The 18,855-nt window shown below is 36.3% G+C and overlaps 2 protein-coding genes across 3 annotated transcripts; one reads left to right on the top strand and one right to left on the bottom strand.

The window, feature by feature from the left end:
- Positions 1 to 15: 15 nt before the first annotated feature.
- LOC125646301 (KICSTOR complex protein ITFG2-like) lies at positions 16 to 6,584 on the top strand. 2 transcript variants are annotated; one of them, XR_008796271.1, is made up of 12 exons: positions 16 to 181; positions 2,018 to 2,113; positions 2,258 to 2,299; positions 2,535 to 2,606; positions 2,827 to 2,917; positions 3,311 to 3,453; positions 3,595 to 3,725; positions 4,158 to 4,285; positions 4,443 to 4,531; positions 4,801 to 4,918; positions 5,223 to 5,478; positions 5,977 to 6,116. XR_008796271.1 is itself a non-coding variant. In XM_048872533.2 (12 exons), the coding sequence occupies exons 1-12, from the start codon at positions 83 to 85 to the stop codon at positions 6,042 to 6,044; spliced, it is 1,245 nt and encodes a 414-aa protein (XP_048728490.1). In that variant the 5' UTR covers positions 25 to 82; the 3' UTR covers positions 6,045 to 6,584. The 2 variants fall into 2 exon arrangements, 1 of the variants encoding a protein (XP_048728490.1); XM_048872533.2 differs by having other exon boundaries at positions 25 to 181; positions 5,223 to 5,390; positions 5,977 to 6,584.
- A 270-nt stretch (positions 6,585 to 6,854) lies between these two features.
- LOC125646302 (uncharacterized) lies at positions 6,855 to 14,504 on the bottom strand. Its single transcript, XM_048872535.2, has 5 exons — positions 14,268 to 14,504; positions 10,526 to 10,711; positions 8,132 to 8,395; positions 7,444 to 7,561; positions 6,855 to 7,343 (listed from the first exon to the last, which is right to left on the bottom strand). The coding sequence occupies exons 1-5, from the start codon at positions 14,290 to 14,292 to the stop codon at positions 6,896 to 6,898; spliced, it is 1,041 nt and encodes a 346-aa protein (XP_048728492.2). The 5' UTR covers positions 14,293 to 14,504; the 3' UTR covers positions 6,855 to 6,895.
- Positions 14,505 to 18,855: the final 4,351 nt, after the last annotated feature.

The following is an 18,855-nucleotide window of genomic DNA, read 5'->3' on the forward strand; positions in this document are numbered from 1 at the left end:
ACTAGCCCTACGTGGGGGGTGTCATTTGGGTCGGGTTCGTTGTGCCAGTATTTTCTACTTGCATTTTCTATTCATCAGAAAGATGTGGCGTAATGTATCATTTGTAGAAAGAATAGAACTAGACTTTTCTGGAAATTTATTTAACCATGCCATTGTCCTTGGTGATGTAGATAATGACCAGGTAAAGAATCGACGTGGAAAATCTTATTCAGTTGATGACGCGTGTCGTGTTGTATACACGGGCACTGGAAGTTAATGTAAATATATAGTATGTACATGTATTTTTATACCTGCACATACTATATATTTACATTAACTTCCAGTGCCCGTGGTTGTATACACCTGAAGTGTGGATAGCTTGTATTATGTATAGGTTTTATGTACATACCCCCTTCTAGAAAGAAATTATTTTTATACAGAACCAATAATTTATCCAAAATATGTTATTTCCCAATCGATCACCCTCATAAGTCGTTCTGAATAATCAGCTTCTACCTTGCTCTTTTGTAATCTCTAGAGATGCCCACTTGTGAGATACTAATTATGTAAAGGTGTGCTACAAACCATGTAAACAAACAGGGGGCTATCTCCTTCAGGACTGATTCACGGGGTATAAACCAACTTTATTGAAGGAATTTCTGCGAATATATTGTCGGGGCTAATGTAGTTCTACTTATGTTTTTCGTCTAAATACCATGCCATCCGTTTTATTTGTTGTATTCTGCCATTCATTTCATCGTACCTGAGCTTTTACGTCAGCCTTAAGGAGGTTGTGACATCACTTTGCATCTCGCATTATCTGATTGGCTTACACTTGCGTCATCTTTCTAAAATATACTTCGGATAAGCATTACAGCTTAATTAATTTCGATTGATTATCATCTTCAAATAAGTTATGTATCAAAACTAGCTTTTTACCGTGAAATAATCTGAATTGATATTTCTATTAGTTATTTTCGTTTTTAAAACCATGCACCTTTGAAAAATTTTAAATAGCTCTTTCGTGTATTTTCGATCATTGCTAAGAAAAAGACCGAGGTGGTCGGAATATTGAAGCTCTGTGTAATTGAAATCAAGTCACCCAATTAATGAAGGACAACGTGTCAAAACAATTCCCAGGATGTTGTAAAATGCAATCCCAAGCTCCAGTCAGTTCAATATATTCCGTAACACTACAACTCCATTATTCGTAGAGGAAAGTTGTCCTGGAGAATTGACACTGTACGAAGTTTCATGCAATACGGTTATTAGAAAATCTGAACCATTATGGTCAGACCTTAATTTCTGGATTTTTCTTGACCTTCAATCTATCGAAGTTTTATCAAGGTCCCTTGGACTATGAGTTATGGCGAGTCATTTGTATTTCACCTATCCAGTAGATATGGTGAGCGTGGTGATCCAATTGGTTATGACAGTTAGAGAATGGGTATAAGGACATTAACATATGTATATTTCTTCTGCCCCGAGACAAGAACTGTTGTCCAAGGATATACAAGACCATTGAAAATGGGTTACAAAAAGTTAGTGCGAGATCTCGAATTTTTTAATTTTCATTCTTCGTGTAGTAAATGAAAATGTTTATCATTGGAATATTCTAGATGAGTAGAGTTAAAAATTATCACCCCAGGAGTCACTAGGTTCAAACCTTATAGAAAGATGGTCATGTGACATATAGTTTTAGAGTTCTGGAGTGTTAGCTTTGAATTTGCTCAGGGATAGACCAGACCCTGGAATCGTGAAATAGACTTAGGCACAAATCGAATATCAATTGTACATGTAGGTCACTTTTTTAAAAAAACTGAAACTCATGAATGGTTGATTAAGCGCAATGTGGTGATATAATCTTGCAGAATAAAAACAGCATAATCAGAATAACTACAGAATAAAGCAACCTGACATAAAACGTATAATTTATTTAAGCAGCCTTACCTGTATAACTACAGACTGTATAGTAACCAAAAAATTTATTCAGAACAGCCTTAATACCAGTAAAACTACTGTGAACGATCTTTTCCAGGGACATGAGCTAGTGGTTGGTAACACAAATGGTGACTTGGCAATTTTTAAGGGTGCCTCAAAATCTCCATGGAAGCGGTGTTCTGGTCTAGGAATGGTACATATCCATTGTGTATATATTTGCTCAGAAATTTTAAAGTAACATTCAGTGCAATTGTTTGTGTTATGTATCCGCTTGTACATGGATAGCTATAATGCAACTGTCACATTTAAAACTGAAGATTTTATTTTGCTACTGCAGATAACATGTATAGGAGTTGGAGATGTTTTCAATAAAGGAAAGGTAAATGGAATGAGGAATGTGTATGTTGAGGAAGAATTTAGTTTTTTTATTTAACTTTTCTTCTTCTGATTTTGCAGTAATTGTAAAGATAATAATTCAAGATATCAAGAAATTTGGCAGAAAATGAGTCAGATTTCAAACTCTGCTGTACACAAAGCAAATATCGTAAATCTCTCTCAATCTGGATTAGTACAATTTTACTACATGACAATAGGTATGTATGTACTTATTTCAGAATGTGTTGGTTGTGTTGACAGCAGAAGGATGGTGCAATATATTTGATATAAAGTCGGACCCCTCAGCTGAGGTAAGCTGGTATTGCCTTCTAAAGAAAGATGGTGTAATCTGTTGATGAAAAGATAACGTTGCTGAATGCAAAATAACAATTGAGAGTCTTTATGTATTCTCTTATCATGTGTAATGCTAATTAAAGACTTTTAATATTTGAATTCTTATCATTTGAAGGAAAAAAAATTGATTCCATAAGGCTTTAATTATAGATATTTTAAGAATGCTGCATATTATAGCCCTCCACAGATACAGATCTAAGTAACCTGGCCCCATCCTTCACTCAACACCTTCCAGCCAATGGCAAAGTTCTATTAATAGAAGACGTTGGTACGTAAAATAAAGTCTCCCAACCAATGGTAAAGTTCTATCGACACAAGATGTCGATGGATGATAATATGTACTAGTCTTGTGTCTTCCATCCAATGGTAAAATGCCTAGGTCTACTGATAGAAGACATTGGCAACATGAATGCAGTATTTTTCTTCAGCCAAATGTTTGCGGTTTGAAAAAAATAAGCAAATTTGTGTTTCTTGGTTGAAAAGTTTTCATTCTTTGATATTGTTCAGCTTTTGTTATTGTTGGACAGATTTAAATTCGTGAGTATGACCATACCATGCAAATAACAAATATGATTTATTTTACAGTATGTGATAATGAAAAACTTTGAAAAGTATTTTGAATGTAACAGTTACTGATAACGCCATGATACCATGGTTTCAGATGGGGATGGTAAGGTAGAGCTGACAGTGGCGTATTCGGACCGTGTGGTACGGTGTTTCAGATGGAGCGCTATTCAGGACCCCGACACAGATATCACCACAGATAACCTGATACAGACACAGAAATGGCAGCTAGCCGGCCAGGTCTGCCTTCTCTCTCTCCCTATCTCTTTATTGAAATATTAAATTCACACTTTTATTTAAAATTATATAGCTCATGTTGTAACAGTGTCTGCTTGAAAAGTTAGTAAAAATCAATAAAGATATAATTGTATTTTTCATTAGATTGGTTCTCTGACAGTCAATTTCACAGATGAGGGACACCCAGAACTCTTAGTAGCTCAGCCAGGAGGAGAGTTTGTGACCATGACCTTCAAACAGGGGTCAGAACTTGACCTCTCCAGTGGCAAAGAAGGGTACATCAGCATATCTTGAAAGTTGTAAACAAAATTGAATTTGCTTGCATGGATGGATATGATATTTTATTGTGAATATTTAAAGCTGTTTGACATAAGATTTTTCATCCAAAGCCAAAAGAAATATTTCAATGTGACTGAATTAGTGTGAAAAGTTAACAACTTTCTTTAAATTACATGGCTTTTAACATTCATATTTAAAAGAAAATACATGTAGTGGAACGATTATATTTTGATAAAGTAAAGATATTGAGGCAACACCTTTGTCAGTAAGATTTTTAAATAGAAGGTAATTATTTTGAGATAGCAGGAAATCAAGTCTCAGTGAGGGGTCTGGGGGCTGCCTTGGGCCCCTAGCTAGTCCAGGCTGAAAACGAAAATAATCATTTTAAAATCAATTTCTGGCACCATTTGGGTTTGAAAATATTGCAGGTATAGTGAGGAAGTGTTAAAATCTGACCAGAGGACAAACCAGACTGTATCCACAGAGATCATCGGAGGGATCTCCAGAAAGGGTTCCAAACAGCCAGGGACATACTACGCCATCTGTACTCTGGACGGTTAGTCTCAAGTCTGATTGTTTTGTGGCAAGTCTTGGTAACAAGTTTGATTTGTTTGTTTTATGGCAGGTCTTAGTAACAAGTTTGATTTGTTTGTTTTCTGGCAGGTTTTATTAACAAAAATATACATGTTCTATTGATACTATTTTGTCTCCAGGTAATCTACTGCTGGTGGAGAAGAAACAAATCTTGTGGTCCCTACAGGTTGACCATCAGCTGTTCTCACTGAAGAAGCTGGATGTTACAGTAATGTCATTATGCTCTTTTTGTTTAAAAAAAAATGTAGGCCAACTTTTTTATGCTGTTGTAAATGGACAATCTGATGAATTTTAACAATGTATTTTGTTTAATGATGTCGCAAAAGGGAATAATACATTTGTTTTGTTTTAGTAATAACAACTTTATAAATATTAATTGTAATAATAAGCTACCTGTAATATTACTGATTATGATTCACATTAATATTAATCTGCCCTTTATTTGATGCTATATATGATTTTTAACTTGGTCTCCAGGGTAATGGTAAAGAGGAGGTGGTTTGCTGTTCGTGGGATGGTCAGACCTACATCGTTAATCACAACAGAGCCGTGGTCCGATATCAGTTTGAGGAGAATGTCACTGCATTCACAGCAGGTACATGGATACAGAAGTTTTTCTAAATCCGGATCTAATCAATGGATTATCTCCCTTTGCGTTACACACACGTACAATTAAACTGTCTAATCCAAAACCTGTAAATTCCATTCCAGTGTGAATTCCGACCTTACTTTCATTCCCAATTATTTTTTCCCATCTTCTTTACAATGTGTAAACCAACTAATCCTGGTGGTAATCCGACACCAAATTTGTCTCCAAGTGTGTGTTGGATTGGGCAGGTTTCACTGTATACACATGTATTATACTTGTACATGCCTATGTAACAAATATTTTTTCACAGGCCTTTATGGAATAGAAAACAACCCTAGTTTTGTTTACGCCACCTACAACAAAAAGATTTACATTTACAACAACATACAGTTGCCACAGGTGGAATCCACTAACCTGATCGAGGTGATGGAGAAACGAGAAAACACGCACGAGCTGCTGGAGAAGATAGGAGTTCAGGGTATTTAGTCACCACATACTGTTTACACATACTGTCTATTCAATTCCTCACTCTGATTTCAATCTACAGGAGAAGATAGGAGTTCAGGGTAATACTGATTTAGTCATCACATATTGTTTACACATACTGACAATTCCACATTCTGATTTTAATCAGATCTTTGATCCACTCCTGGTTTCATATGTCACTATGCAAATCGGGAACAGATCAAAGATCTGATTTTAATCAGATTGTAGATGCCTTACCATACCCAAGATATTGATAATCAAATTGATTTCCTTAAACCCTTTCACAAAATCAACATTCTTGAAATTAATTATTGTCATTAATTTGCTTATATTTAGTCATATGGAATACAGCACTTGTGATTTTATATTCTCACAAGTTGAATGAAGTAGATATAAGGACTTGCATAGTTACTTACATGTAGATTTGACATATGCACTGGTGGTACAGTGTATGATATTGGCACAGAAATTATTATGCATTCACTCCTGTTAAAGACTTGTTCTCCACTAAGAGATTCACAACTGACAATTATTTTTGGAACAAATGTAAATTGATATAAAGTTTGGAATAATTTTAGATCCACACCCAAGCCAGTTACGAGATCTATACCATTGGTTATTGTATGGATGGAAAGACAATACGTGAACGTTGTAGATCAGTGTGACGTGTTCTTTACACTCCTTCCTCAGAAATTGCCAATACCTACCCATGAACTGTTGGTGATGATCAATGAAATAGGGAGGCCTGGATGTACATCGTATCATCACAGACTGGATCTTCAGCTGTGAACTAGCCCTGAGTGTACAGTTTTTTTTATATTACAGACTGGATCTGTGAAGTGGGTTCAGGCTTCATATAATGTTTTACTGTAGATTATTACAGAGTTTGAAAGTTTTAGGGATACACTTTATAGAGAGTAACCAGAATTTTACTGAACCATAAGCCATGAGACAATCGTTATACAAATAATGACAGACGTATATTTTACATCTACTGCCAAAAACTTAAAGAATGCATACTTACAGGATTTAAAATACATAGAATTTGAAAAATGTGTCATATGAAGGTATTGCTTTGCTATGCAAAGACCGTGGGTGGGCATATTTCCCGATATTTGGTCGACAACCTGTTATAATTCACTGTGATAGTATATATTTCATATACATAAACATATAAAGGACTCCTTTTATTTGTCATGCCTTATTTTTTATTTGTCGTGCCTTATTTTTTCAGTAAGACAGACTTTTATTTGTCGTGCCTTATTTTTTTTCAGTAAAACAGACTTATTTCTGACCAATGTAGATTTACCTTCTCTATATACAAAAGCATGACACTAAAATAGAAAGGTCAATGGAAGGGACTTAAAAGTCTGTCTGATTTACCTCCTTCTCTCTGACGAGTAAAAGGAGGGGGGTAGACTGCTTAAAATTGAAGTTTTTATCGTTTGATATCAAGTACCGGGTAAAATTTTTTTAATGTTTATATTTTCATAGCATTTATAACAGCCTCCTGAAAAAGTAGAGTGGTTGATTTTCCCTCTCACTAAGGGTGTAGTACCCCTCCCCTCGGGCATCCCACGCCACTGCCTCACCCTGAGGCTCCTCTAACTGCGGAACCTCCGTGGGCATGGTGGTATTGAGGGTAGTGAGGTACTGTTGGCCATTAACACTCCAGTAATAGACCTTGTGGTGTGTTCGTAGCACCACCTCTCGACCATTGGGGGATATGTCCCCACCCAAAGGGTCCACGTCATCTGTTAGAGGTATAGCCAGTGTGGTGGAGTTGGTGATGTTGTAGGAATGTGGGAATGGGAATTGCTGCGCGGTGTAGAAGGCTATGGAGGGAATGATACCGATCTGGCCACGCCCCCCATGCACCTTTGAGATCAGAATGACGTCACCTGTGGGATCAACCATTAGTGTCTCTGTGTCGTACACATCCCAGCTGTAACATATTGAAGATAACGGACAAAGCATTATTTACATTTCAGAGTTATATAACGTGTTTTATTGTAAACAAATATTTCATGATATTCTTTACGTACATGTAATGCAGTTTTGCAAGGAGAGGAAGGATTCCGTTGCCATTAATGACCCGGGGTTCTTCTACGACGTAAATGTTTTTAACACTTCCAGTTTTGCCGTAGTTACCACCAACATCACCTACATGTATACAGGAAATCACAACATTACCTACTTGTATACAGGAAATCACAACATCACCTACTTGTATACAGGAAATCACAACATCACCTACATGTATACAGGAAATCACAACATTACCTACATGTATACAGGAAATCACATTACCTACATCTACACGTGAACAGATTCAAATCTCGTAAAACCACCTCCCCTAGATCCGCTAATGCGTGTGCAACGTGATCGTCAAAAATTAGTGAAGCTATAATCGAAGGACTGATAACTTGGTTTGAAATTTGTCTCTGCGGAGACTTTACCCCGAAATAGTACTGTATTTTGGAATTAAAGACTGATATATGTGGAAAAAAAACAAAAAAAACAAAAACTTGGTTTGAAATTACAATTCAAAAGTGTTTTTATAGTGTAAAGATGTAGAAACGTAATTTACACAGAGTTTACAAATGGTGTATTGGTATAAATTTCATTTTAAAAAATTGTTTCATCTCTGGTAAAATGTTATGCAGTTCCTGTTTGCATTAGACTTCCCTCTATGAAACTTTAATCGTGGGTATTTTTGCTCATTCTACGTACCGATATAGATACATGACCCTGATCCTGAGGGGCACACGCCCACTGCCATGTCCTCCCAGTCGTAATTGTCAGCAGGGACAGCATCATACTCTGCCAGCGTCTGACCACTCTCAGAGTCCACGGCAAAGATTCGCGCCCTGTCCCCACTGTCGTTGTGTGTGTACAGTACACCCGGATGTAGGCGACTTGCAGCTAAGCCGGATGCCTCATTAATCCGGGTGTTTGGAATAACGGTTAGGTTTATTCCTCTTCCAAAGATAGGAACTAATGAATACATATTATATAGATATATGTTTTAATTACTGTAATCGCTAATGCAATATTGAATTATTTATCACTAATGTAATAGGAATAAATAACGAGTTATAATGTATTCGGTTTTTAGCTCACCTGAACCGAAGGTTCAAGTGAGCTATTCTGATCACATTTTGTCCGGCGTCCGTCTGTCTGTCTGTCTGTAAACTTTTCACATTTTCGACTTCTTCTCCAGAACCACTGGGCCAATTTCAACCTAACTTGGCCAAAAGCATCCTTGGGTGAAGGGCTTTCAAGTTTGTTCAAATGAAGGGCCATGTCCCTTTCAAAGGGGAGATAATCACAAAAATGCAAAAATAGGGTGGGGTCATTTAAAAATCTTCTTCTCAAGAACCACTGGGCCAGAAGAGCTGAAATTTACCTGAAAGCTTCCTGACATATTGCAGATTCAAGTTTGTTCAAATCATGGCCCCCGGTGGTAGGATGGGGCCACAAGGGGGGGATCAAAGTTTTACATACAAATATATAGGGAAAAACTTTAAAAATCTTCTTCTCAAGAACCACTAAGCCAGAAAAGCTGAGATTTACATGAAAACTTCCTGACTTAATGCAGATTCAAGTTTGTTCAAATCATGGGCCCCTGGGGTTGGATGGGGCCACAATAGGGGATCAAAGTTTTACATACAAATATATAGGGAAAATCTTTAAAAATCTTCTTCTCAAGAACCACTAAACCAGAAAAGCTGATTTTTACATGAAAACTTTCTGACATAGTGCAGATTCAAGTTTGCTCAAATCATGGCCCCCGGGGATAAGATGAGGCCCCAAGGGGGGGGGGATCAAAGTTTTACACACAAATATATAGGGAAAAACTTTAAAAATCTTCTTCTCAAGAACCACTAAGCCAGAAAAGCTGAGATTTACATGAAAGCTTCCTGACATAATGCAGATTCAAGTTTGTTCAAATCATGGGCCCCTGGGGTTGGATGGGGCCACAATAGGGGATCAAAGTTTTACATACAAATATATAGGAAAAATCTTCTTCTCAAGAACCACTGAGCCAGAAAAGCTGATTTTTACATGAAAACTTCCTGACATAGTGCAGATTCAAGTTTGTTCAAATCATGGCCCCCGGGGATAAGATGGGGCCCCAAGGGGGGGGGGATCAAAGTTTTACACACAAATATATAAGGAAAAACTTTAAAAATCTTCTTCTCAAGAACCACTAAGCCAGAAAAGCTGATTTTTACATGAAAACTTTCTGACATAGTGCAGATTCAAGTTTGTTCAAATCATGGCCCCCGGGGATAAGATGGGGCCCCAAGGGGGGGATCAAAGTTTTACACACAAATATATAGGGAAAAACTTTAAAAATCTTCTTCTCAAGAACCACTAAGCCAGAAAAGCTGAGATTTACCTGAAAGCTTCCTGACATAATGCAGATTCAAGTTTGTTCAAATCATGGGCTCCGGGGGTTGGATGGGGTCACAATAGGGGATCAAAGTTTTACATACAAATATATAGGAAAAATCTTCTTCTCAAGAACCACTGAGCCAGAAAAGCTGATTTTTACATGAAAACAATCTGACATAGTGCAGATTCAAGTTTCTTCAAATCATGGGCTCCGGGGGTAGGATGGGGCCACAAGGGGGATCAAAGTTTTACATACAAATATATAGTTAAAATCTTTTTCTCAATAACCACTGAGTCAGTAAAGCTGATATTTACAAGAAAACTTTCTGACATAGTGCAGATTCAAGTTTGTTCAAATCATGGTCCCCGGGGGGGGTAGGATGGGGCCACAAGTGGGGGGGGGGGGGTCAAAGTTTTACATACAAATATAGAAAAAAGCTTTAAAAGAACCATTGGGCCAAAGAAGTTGACATTTACATGAAAGCTTTCTGACATAGTGTAGATTCAAGTTTGCAAAGGGTAGTTTGGGTCATAATAGGGACCAAGGTTTTACATGCAAATATATATGGAAAGTCTTCAGATATGGGTCAAGGTGACTCAGGTGAGCGATGTGGCCCATGGGCCTCTTGTTGCATTTATTATATCGTGTTGTAAAATACGTAATAAAGCAGCTCATTAGGTAACTATGTATTATAAATGGTTTCGTGTTCCCCAGTACATACGTACTACTGACGTTCCTAGACTGGAAATTCACAGCACAGCAGTCCTCATTGTAACAGGCAAAGAGATGAATGGAGTAGCACTGCTGACCGGAACAGTTCGTGTGCAGGTCCCGGAAGCGTGGGGGCGGTGTTTTCACGCACATCCAGTGTCTTTGCAGACCAGACACCAGAGCGAACAGTACGATGAAGACTGTTAATGATAATATAAAGTTGTTATTTTGTATCTCGAAGATTTATTTAAAGCGACTTAATCGGAAAACCAACAAAAAAACAAAAAACAAAAAAAAACTGAATAAAATTTCCTTTGAGACGTATCCTGGCTGAATGAAGCTGATATGTTGTGTGCAAGTGCTAATGGTTTGCTACAAGCATGTCTACAAGAATGTGTGATTGCTACAAGTAGGTCCATTATGTTTCTAGATGTTTTGAAAAATAGAGTTTAGAATTGAAATTTCTAGTCCTTGTCTAATGAACAAGGTCGAGAGAGAGAGAGAGAGAGAGAGGTATTTTGAGGTACAACTTGTATATGTCAATCGATACTTGCTTGAAATGTGATTTAAGGTAATTCCATACTCGCATTGTTATCTGATAAAAATCTAGAAAGTGTATATATTTCCATTTATTAAAACTAATTAATTATCAAATAAAATATATAGGTTATCGCATATCATTGATTATTCATACATGTTTAACAAGATTTTGTACAGTAACTATCGGATAAGACTCCCAACAAAATGTTCCTGCTGTACATAAATCTAAATACATTGATTTTGCAAAATCTTAGCGTCTAAGGACTGATCACTTTCAATTTTATTTTTTCATTTTTTGTCTTTTTGTAATTATAGCAATATTAAATAGGGCATTCGAAAACCTTTTCAAGAAATACTGGTTGACAGGAAATTATCACAGTGCAAAGTAACTCGGGTATTGGATGCCGCCGTATCGACGAACATTCTGCGTAGATCGGGCGTGTCAATTAGCAGGAATAAAAGACGCATGCTATGTGTCATTGAGACGTAAAGATGCATGTATTTTGAATATGAACAAAAGTAAGTTTCCTTTCATTCATTTATTCGCTCAAACCACAATGGCAATGGTTCATGAGTTACAATACAGAAATGCCATGTATCAATACAAGTAACGTCGGAGGAATGTATTAAGGTATGCAAATAAACAAAGTGAAATATGTACATAAATATGTACAAAAAGTGGAAGTTATGTGTTAGGAGAACAGACTAGTTCGTATATCTTTAAAATAAACGTGCACAGGTTTTTAACATCATTCGTTGACATGATTTCATAAAATTACATTTGGTCTCGTACAATATTTTCTATGTAGGTATTCTTTTCTTATACTGGATAAAGCACTACACTCTAATACAAAATGATATTCATCTGCAATTTTTGTTTCATTACATAAAACACATAATCTTTCGTTATATGGTATACTAATCCATCTGCCAGTCTCTACTGGGAGGCGATGGTTCGTGGTACGAAATTTCAAAAAAGATGCTACTGAGTTTCTTAGGTAGATTTTCAAGATAAGTTTCCAGACCAAAACTTGTTTTAAAAATTCTGTACATTGTACCCTTGGAAGAGCTAAAAACATCCCTTGACCAAGTTTGGACAAATTGATCCATAAGACTTAGTTTTACAGCGTTTGTTATCCATTTTTCATTCACAGTACCTTGTTCATACCATATAATAGAGTCCACATATGTCAAAATTCTATGAATACATTCAAACCATGGATTTTTAAATATGTCATTATAATACTGTGTATATAAATATTTGTAAAGAATATTTACTATATTGTTTTCATGACTAAATGCTAATTTGGCCCAGAAAGAAATCATTCTACTAAACAGGGAAACGTCCCGTTTCGCCATATACCATAAATGACGGAGTGGAGCTTTTTAAACGAAAAACATGTTTCAAAAATTTTAGATGGAGAACTTCTATAATTTGCAAGTTTTCATATCCCCAAATTTCACACCCGTATATTAAAACAGGTAAAACGACTTTGTCAAACAGATCAAGTAGGCATTTAACTGGTAAATTAAATTGTCTGATTTTTCTTATAACTCCATATATAGCTTTCTGGGCTTGTTCGCATAGATGTTTTTTAGCTTTTCAAAAAGAACCTGGCCTGGAAAATACAATGCCTAGATACATGTATTTGAATTCTCTCACATTCTCAATAATACTTCCATTATAATAAAAACTTTTCTTCAACATAGGACCCTTTAAGAAAATTAAAATTTTAGTTTTTTTCCACATTAACAATCAATTTCCAACGCGCACAGTACATAAAAAATTCATTCAACGCGTGCTGTAAATCTTCAGCAGATTCAACCAAAATAACTGTGTCATCAGCATACAATAAAATTAAGTTTTAGATATATCATTAATTACTCTTCAATTGATTCAGAAATACTTTGAAGGTCAACTATTCCTTTATCTTGTAAAAATATATCAAGATCATTAATGTATAATGAGAACAAAAAAGGAGATAAATTCTCCCCTTGTCTTACTCCAACATTGCATGTGAAAAAATTACTGGTCATATCATTCATCTTAATAATTGATTTTATCCCCATGTACATATTTCTTATATAAGTAAAACATTTCCCTTTAATACCATTCACAATTAACCTGTTCCAAAGACCGTTTCTCCACACAAAGGCCTGTTTAAAATCTACAAATGCACAAAATAGTTTCTTCTTTCTATTCATGAAAATTTGTGACAAAAATTGTAATGAAAGAACATGGTCTAATGTTGAATAATCTTTCCTGAAACCAGCTTGGTTTTCATTTATTAAATCAACTTCTGCAGCGTAAGCTTCAAGACGGTTATTTAAAATACATGTGAAAATTTGCCCAGACAGCTTAACAAGTAATGGGACGGTAATTTCCTGGTGACGTTGGATCGCCTTTGTTTTTGTTTATAGGTTTGACAACTCCAAGTAACCATTCATCTGGAACAAATCCATTTTCAAATATCATGTCAAAAATTGTTTTGTACAAAGGTAAAAATATTGATAGAGTTGATGTGATATGTTCATTTATCACATTGTCATAACCTGGGGCTTTTCCATTATTAAGTTTTCTAACAGCCCTTTTTATTTCGTCTTCAGTAATTACACAATTAAAAATCTCATCAGAAATATCTACTTCATTTGTACAAAATTCAAAATTACCATTAGGTTCATCATCACAATCACTAGCATTAATATCGCTCATTAATCAAACATTTCATTAATATCGGCAGCGCACTTACTAGACTTTCTAGAAGAATTTAAAATTTTCTAATATTCTTTCGAATTTGTAGAACGTAGTTGACTAAGTTTACGTGCTATTTCCTTACTATAATTTCTAATACAATTATCCATTATATGTTTGTAGTCTTTACTTTCTGACTACACCAGAATCTAAAAGAATGTCTTGACGAATGGAATCATTCCTTTTTTACTTGTGTCAATTGCAGTCATTTTACTGGAAGCCCGGTAAACGGCCTGTTTTAACAAATTTCGCCTAGCGAAGAGGGTCACTGGACCGCAATCTGTACGCTGATGTTTCCTATCACTCATTGTTTAAATATTCTTATATGTATTAAACAAGAACAAAACATCTCGATTCTGATTGCTTTCGTATTTCACAGCGCGTACTTTGCATACAAGTTTCGATCATTTTGAAGAATATATTTATTCCCCGCACCCCAGAAACCTTGCAGACAGAATACTCACGTGGTAAGTTGCCAGACATCGCCATTGCAAATTGTAATTCTCGCCAAAAACAAAAAAGACAACGGGATGCGTTTTTAAAAAGGACAGAATTAATGCAGATAGGATTGCAAATTCTTGTTAATTGAGTCACATGAAAGGTTTGTTGATGACAGTAGTTACATGATGGATTTTAAAGAGCTCTTAATTAGACCCTCCTATAAAACCTGCATATTTCGCGGAAACTACTCAAGTTGTCAAACCGGCCGATAATAGCTAGCTTTTTTTCTTCTTTTTTGCAAGTTGAAGTTGTCGGCCATGTTACAGCATAAAGTAGATGTATGCTCCACCAGATAATTTTGATGTAGATTAACAGTGGAGGATATGTACAACAATATTTTGAACTTGAACATTTTCAAATCTAATTAATTTTGTCATAAAATACAATTTTAGTAGAAAGTAATCTGGAAAAAAATTAAAACCCCTGCTGAACTCGGACCTACGACTTACAGTTCAGCAGGCGGTGATCTAACCCACTGAGCTACTCGGCTATGTATTTAAATTGAAGAAAGAAAAATGAAATATTGCTGATAATGATTTTTTCATCTATGTTTTTAAAGGAAGTCGGCCATTATGATGATGTAGAGTACCTCCTTAAATATATTTGTAAAAGATTAAGTATCCATTTTGTGTGTTATTATTGAAAAGGCCTTCTTGCATGCATTACAACGAATAACTACTTTGAGTTCAAAGGTATTCGGGTGAAAGTTCAGCGTCGCGGTCACAATAGTCTAGGTCACCTACACGTTTGTCAATGCAGTGTTCTATGAGTGGGGAGTCAAACGGCTTGCGTGACCTAGGCTACGGTCACAATGGATGTGTCCTACTTTGATTGGAAAGCCCAATTTAATTTGGGTTCATTTAAATACATAATGGGCAAACGAATTTGCAATAGTTGTGTCTCATGTAAACACAAGAAATATGTAAATGCAAGCTTCAATCACTTGTTTCATTTCACCGACCATTTAAAATGTTAATTTTTGCACGAGAACAAGTATCAAAGATGCAGATTAATTTCATATCGTATATTGCCATTTTTGATTCCTATTCTCGTCTTAAACCCCAGGGCCATATTTTGAATACCCGATGAAGCCTATATTGATATGACTAACCACTGCCCTGCTGGCCTTGAGAAGACAATTTCACCATATATGATTACCATGTAAAACTTTGATCCCCTATTAAAGCCCCATTGTACACTCTGGGGCCATGATTTGAACAATTTTGAATCTATGCTATCTATGGATGCTTGTATATTAATGGCGTTGTGGCTCTACAGATTAAGGGTTTTCCTTACGTATTGAAATACAAAACCCTGTTCCTCAGTCGTGACCCCCCAGATATATCATTTGAACTACTTGAATCTATACCATATAAGGATGCTTGCAAATCAACATGACTCCAAGATCCATTATATCACTTGGGGTAATGTGAAACGCGATTTGTTCATGTTTGCTGAAAGCGTCATCTTGTACTATTCTATGTCTCGAGAAAATTAAACAAGTTTGTTGTAAAAAGTTTACCTACGGAATGGTAAGCATGTACAGATTCACGAAAATTTTAAACATATATTCGTCATCAGGAGGCTGTAAGTCGGATAACACTGAACCGCACACAAGCGGAATTAACCCATGTACAAGAAATTGAAAACTGGAGGGAAATCTGTTGCAATGAATTGCGTAAAGAAGTTGTCAGTAGAGACCTGCTTGATTTCTTCGAATCAGCCTCGTCCGCGGAGATGGACCATTTGGCAGGGATCCATAGAAGCATCTATGATCAACTCATGGCCACGGGTGGTCCCTATCAGAAACTCCTATAACACACCCGACTGGAAAGGGAAAGAAGGTTGACATAAATAGAAGATGAATCTAAGGCATACAACAAACAGCGGCATAATCTAGAAAACACTGTCAACAAACAGAAGCAGTTGATAGACAATATGAAGCACGCAAGGTAGATTCCTTGAACACAAAGATGTCGGATATCAAAAAACTTATTGAAACAACCTCTGCAGCATGTATTGAAGCTGAGACAGAGTACCGTTCATTCGTTGGTAGTAAAAAGGAAATTCTTCAGACAATGTTTCAAGAGCTCAAAGAATTAGACAAGGGTAGACTCACTTTGATTCCTGATGTAATTTCACAATTTGTAAAACATATCGTTCCGCCATATGACTTAATTCGTGAAAATATAAATGAGATACCTAAATCCTTCCAAAACCAACAAGAGATTGATATTCTGGTAATTCACAACCAGATTTGGATTCAAACAGAAGAAAGGGCAAGACTCAAGAAGGCGTGTCTTGTTACTGGGGTTGACATGTTTTGGTGACCAGTCCTTCGAATCTGGATTCACATGTTACAGGGGAGGGAACAGAGACCAGGAAGATGCAAATGGTTTCACCTCATCGTTTACCCCGTGGACAGCGAGATTCACTAGAGAAAGAGAAGGGTACCCACACTGCTCAACACACGATAACCTCTCCTACAAAATGCTGATACAATGCTAAAAAACAAACTAATCATGTAAGTCCCATCACCGTTGTGACAGAATATTCGGAAGATGACATAGAAACCTTAGAACTACCAGACGAGACTTACTGTCGTCTACCAGAGCCATTCAAGGTCAAGGGATTCTGTGTTGATGAGTCTAAAACAAGCCAGACGATAGAAGACAATCACCCCTGCAGAAAAGCGGAAGGGGATTATTTAGTGATGAACAACGATATTGCAAGACTGCGTGTAATCGCCAACACCAACTATAACGCTCAGAGCAGCAAACAACCCAGTTTCAAAAAAGGACAAGTTATAAAACAGATCATGGGAGATGGCGAAGGATTTCCTTATGGCTACACTCGAAGACATAAACTAGCAATGAAACGATATGGATGGTACCCAGTCAATATCGTTTCGCGCAAATAAAACTGTCAGATTTAGAATTGACGGTACCGTGCATTGGTACGTTCTGTCTAAGTATGATATTAAGTGAAGAAATAAAGTTTTTCAAGCATTGGAAATTGTTATCACATGTTATATTACTTTATGTATTACCCTTACGTTGGGAAACGGGGGCGTGAGTCCCATGAAAACGTAATCTATACTATATTTTAAGAAATAGAATATTGTTTACATTTTATTTCTTAACGATCTCGAGCAAGTCCCTGAGGTAGGAACTTCAAAAAGAACTGGAATCCGAACATGATAGAGAAACACAGTATGAAACCAAATATTGATTGATATGATAAAGGTGTAATAAAGTGAGCAAAGGCGTTATAACGCAAAAAGCCAAAGCCGCAAGGACGCGAAACCAAGGCGTATTAAGAGCGAGGTCAAAAATCCAATGAGTGACAAAAAGCTAAATTCACATAGTTTTACTGTTTATTCACAAATGAAAGGGTTTTTACACCCCCCTTCCCTATTTGAATTTAAGATTTTTATCCGACATCGATCTTTTGATCTCGTCCCTTAATTTACGCGGATTAAAACTATGCGTTAACGTATCAAGCGAAATTAAGAAACCCCAAAGATCAAAGATATTTTCTAATTATCTGACGATATCATCAATTCAATTATTACTCTTATCAATAGAATTAATGTGCACATCATGCAAATTTATTATTTCTCTGATCAACTGGATTAATGCGCGCTTCAATTCAATTATTGCTCTCATGAATTGAATTAATGCGCGCATCAATTGAATTGATGAGAGCAATAATTGATTTGATGCACGTATCATATAAATTATTGCTCTCTCATCAACAATATTTTCAAATATATATATTGCTCACAATTTCTCCTGAACAGGAGCAAGCCCCTGTACCTGCACAAAGCAAAATTTATATTGAAAGGTTCCATTACACACGGGGGTGCAAGACCCAGATCATCATATTTGATTTAAACAATATTTCATTATGTGTACCAAAAACATTGTGGATTGGAAGGTATTCATTTTCTCTCTCTCCGCCTATATATTCGCGATACCACGCCTTTCAAGGTTATGATGTTTTAAAACACTTTTGTGATTATACACAGGTGGGAATTGTCTATTCTGACCATTTAACCGACAGATGAAATATATAAACGCATTATTTTGATTCCATGTGTACATGTCTCCGTTACCGTAGCTGCATTAAACCACAAGATAAAAAAAAAAAGGGGGTGGGGTAGAATTGTTCACACTGAAAATGACACACAACATGACAGAGACATAATGTTATACAAGTTAAAATTCAAGCATTACTGCATGTACACACACACAACACACGCACATCACCGACAGAGTTCTTAATATACAGGTCTTCAAAATAATCATGTTGAACCACAGAAGAAAAGGGAGGGAGGTTGTGACAGAATGCCAGGGCAATACCTGTGACCATACAGAAAAAAATATCTGGAAAATTGTTTGGCCTACTCCTACCCCTAAAGTAGGTCATGATGCACCAATCCAACTGAAATGTTAACTGCACTTGTATTCCTTTGAGAGGAAGCTTAATTGTGACTATTTCAGGGCAATATCTGTATCCGTAACGGAAAAAGTCCGGAAAACTGTTTGA

The sequence above is a fragment of the Ostrea edulis genome, chromosome 6 (assembly GCF_947568905.1).
Source record: "Ostrea edulis chromosome 6, xbOstEdul1.1, whole genome shotgun sequence".
NCBI lineage: Eukaryota > Metazoa > Mollusca > Bivalvia > Ostreida > Ostreidae > Ostrea > Ostrea edulis.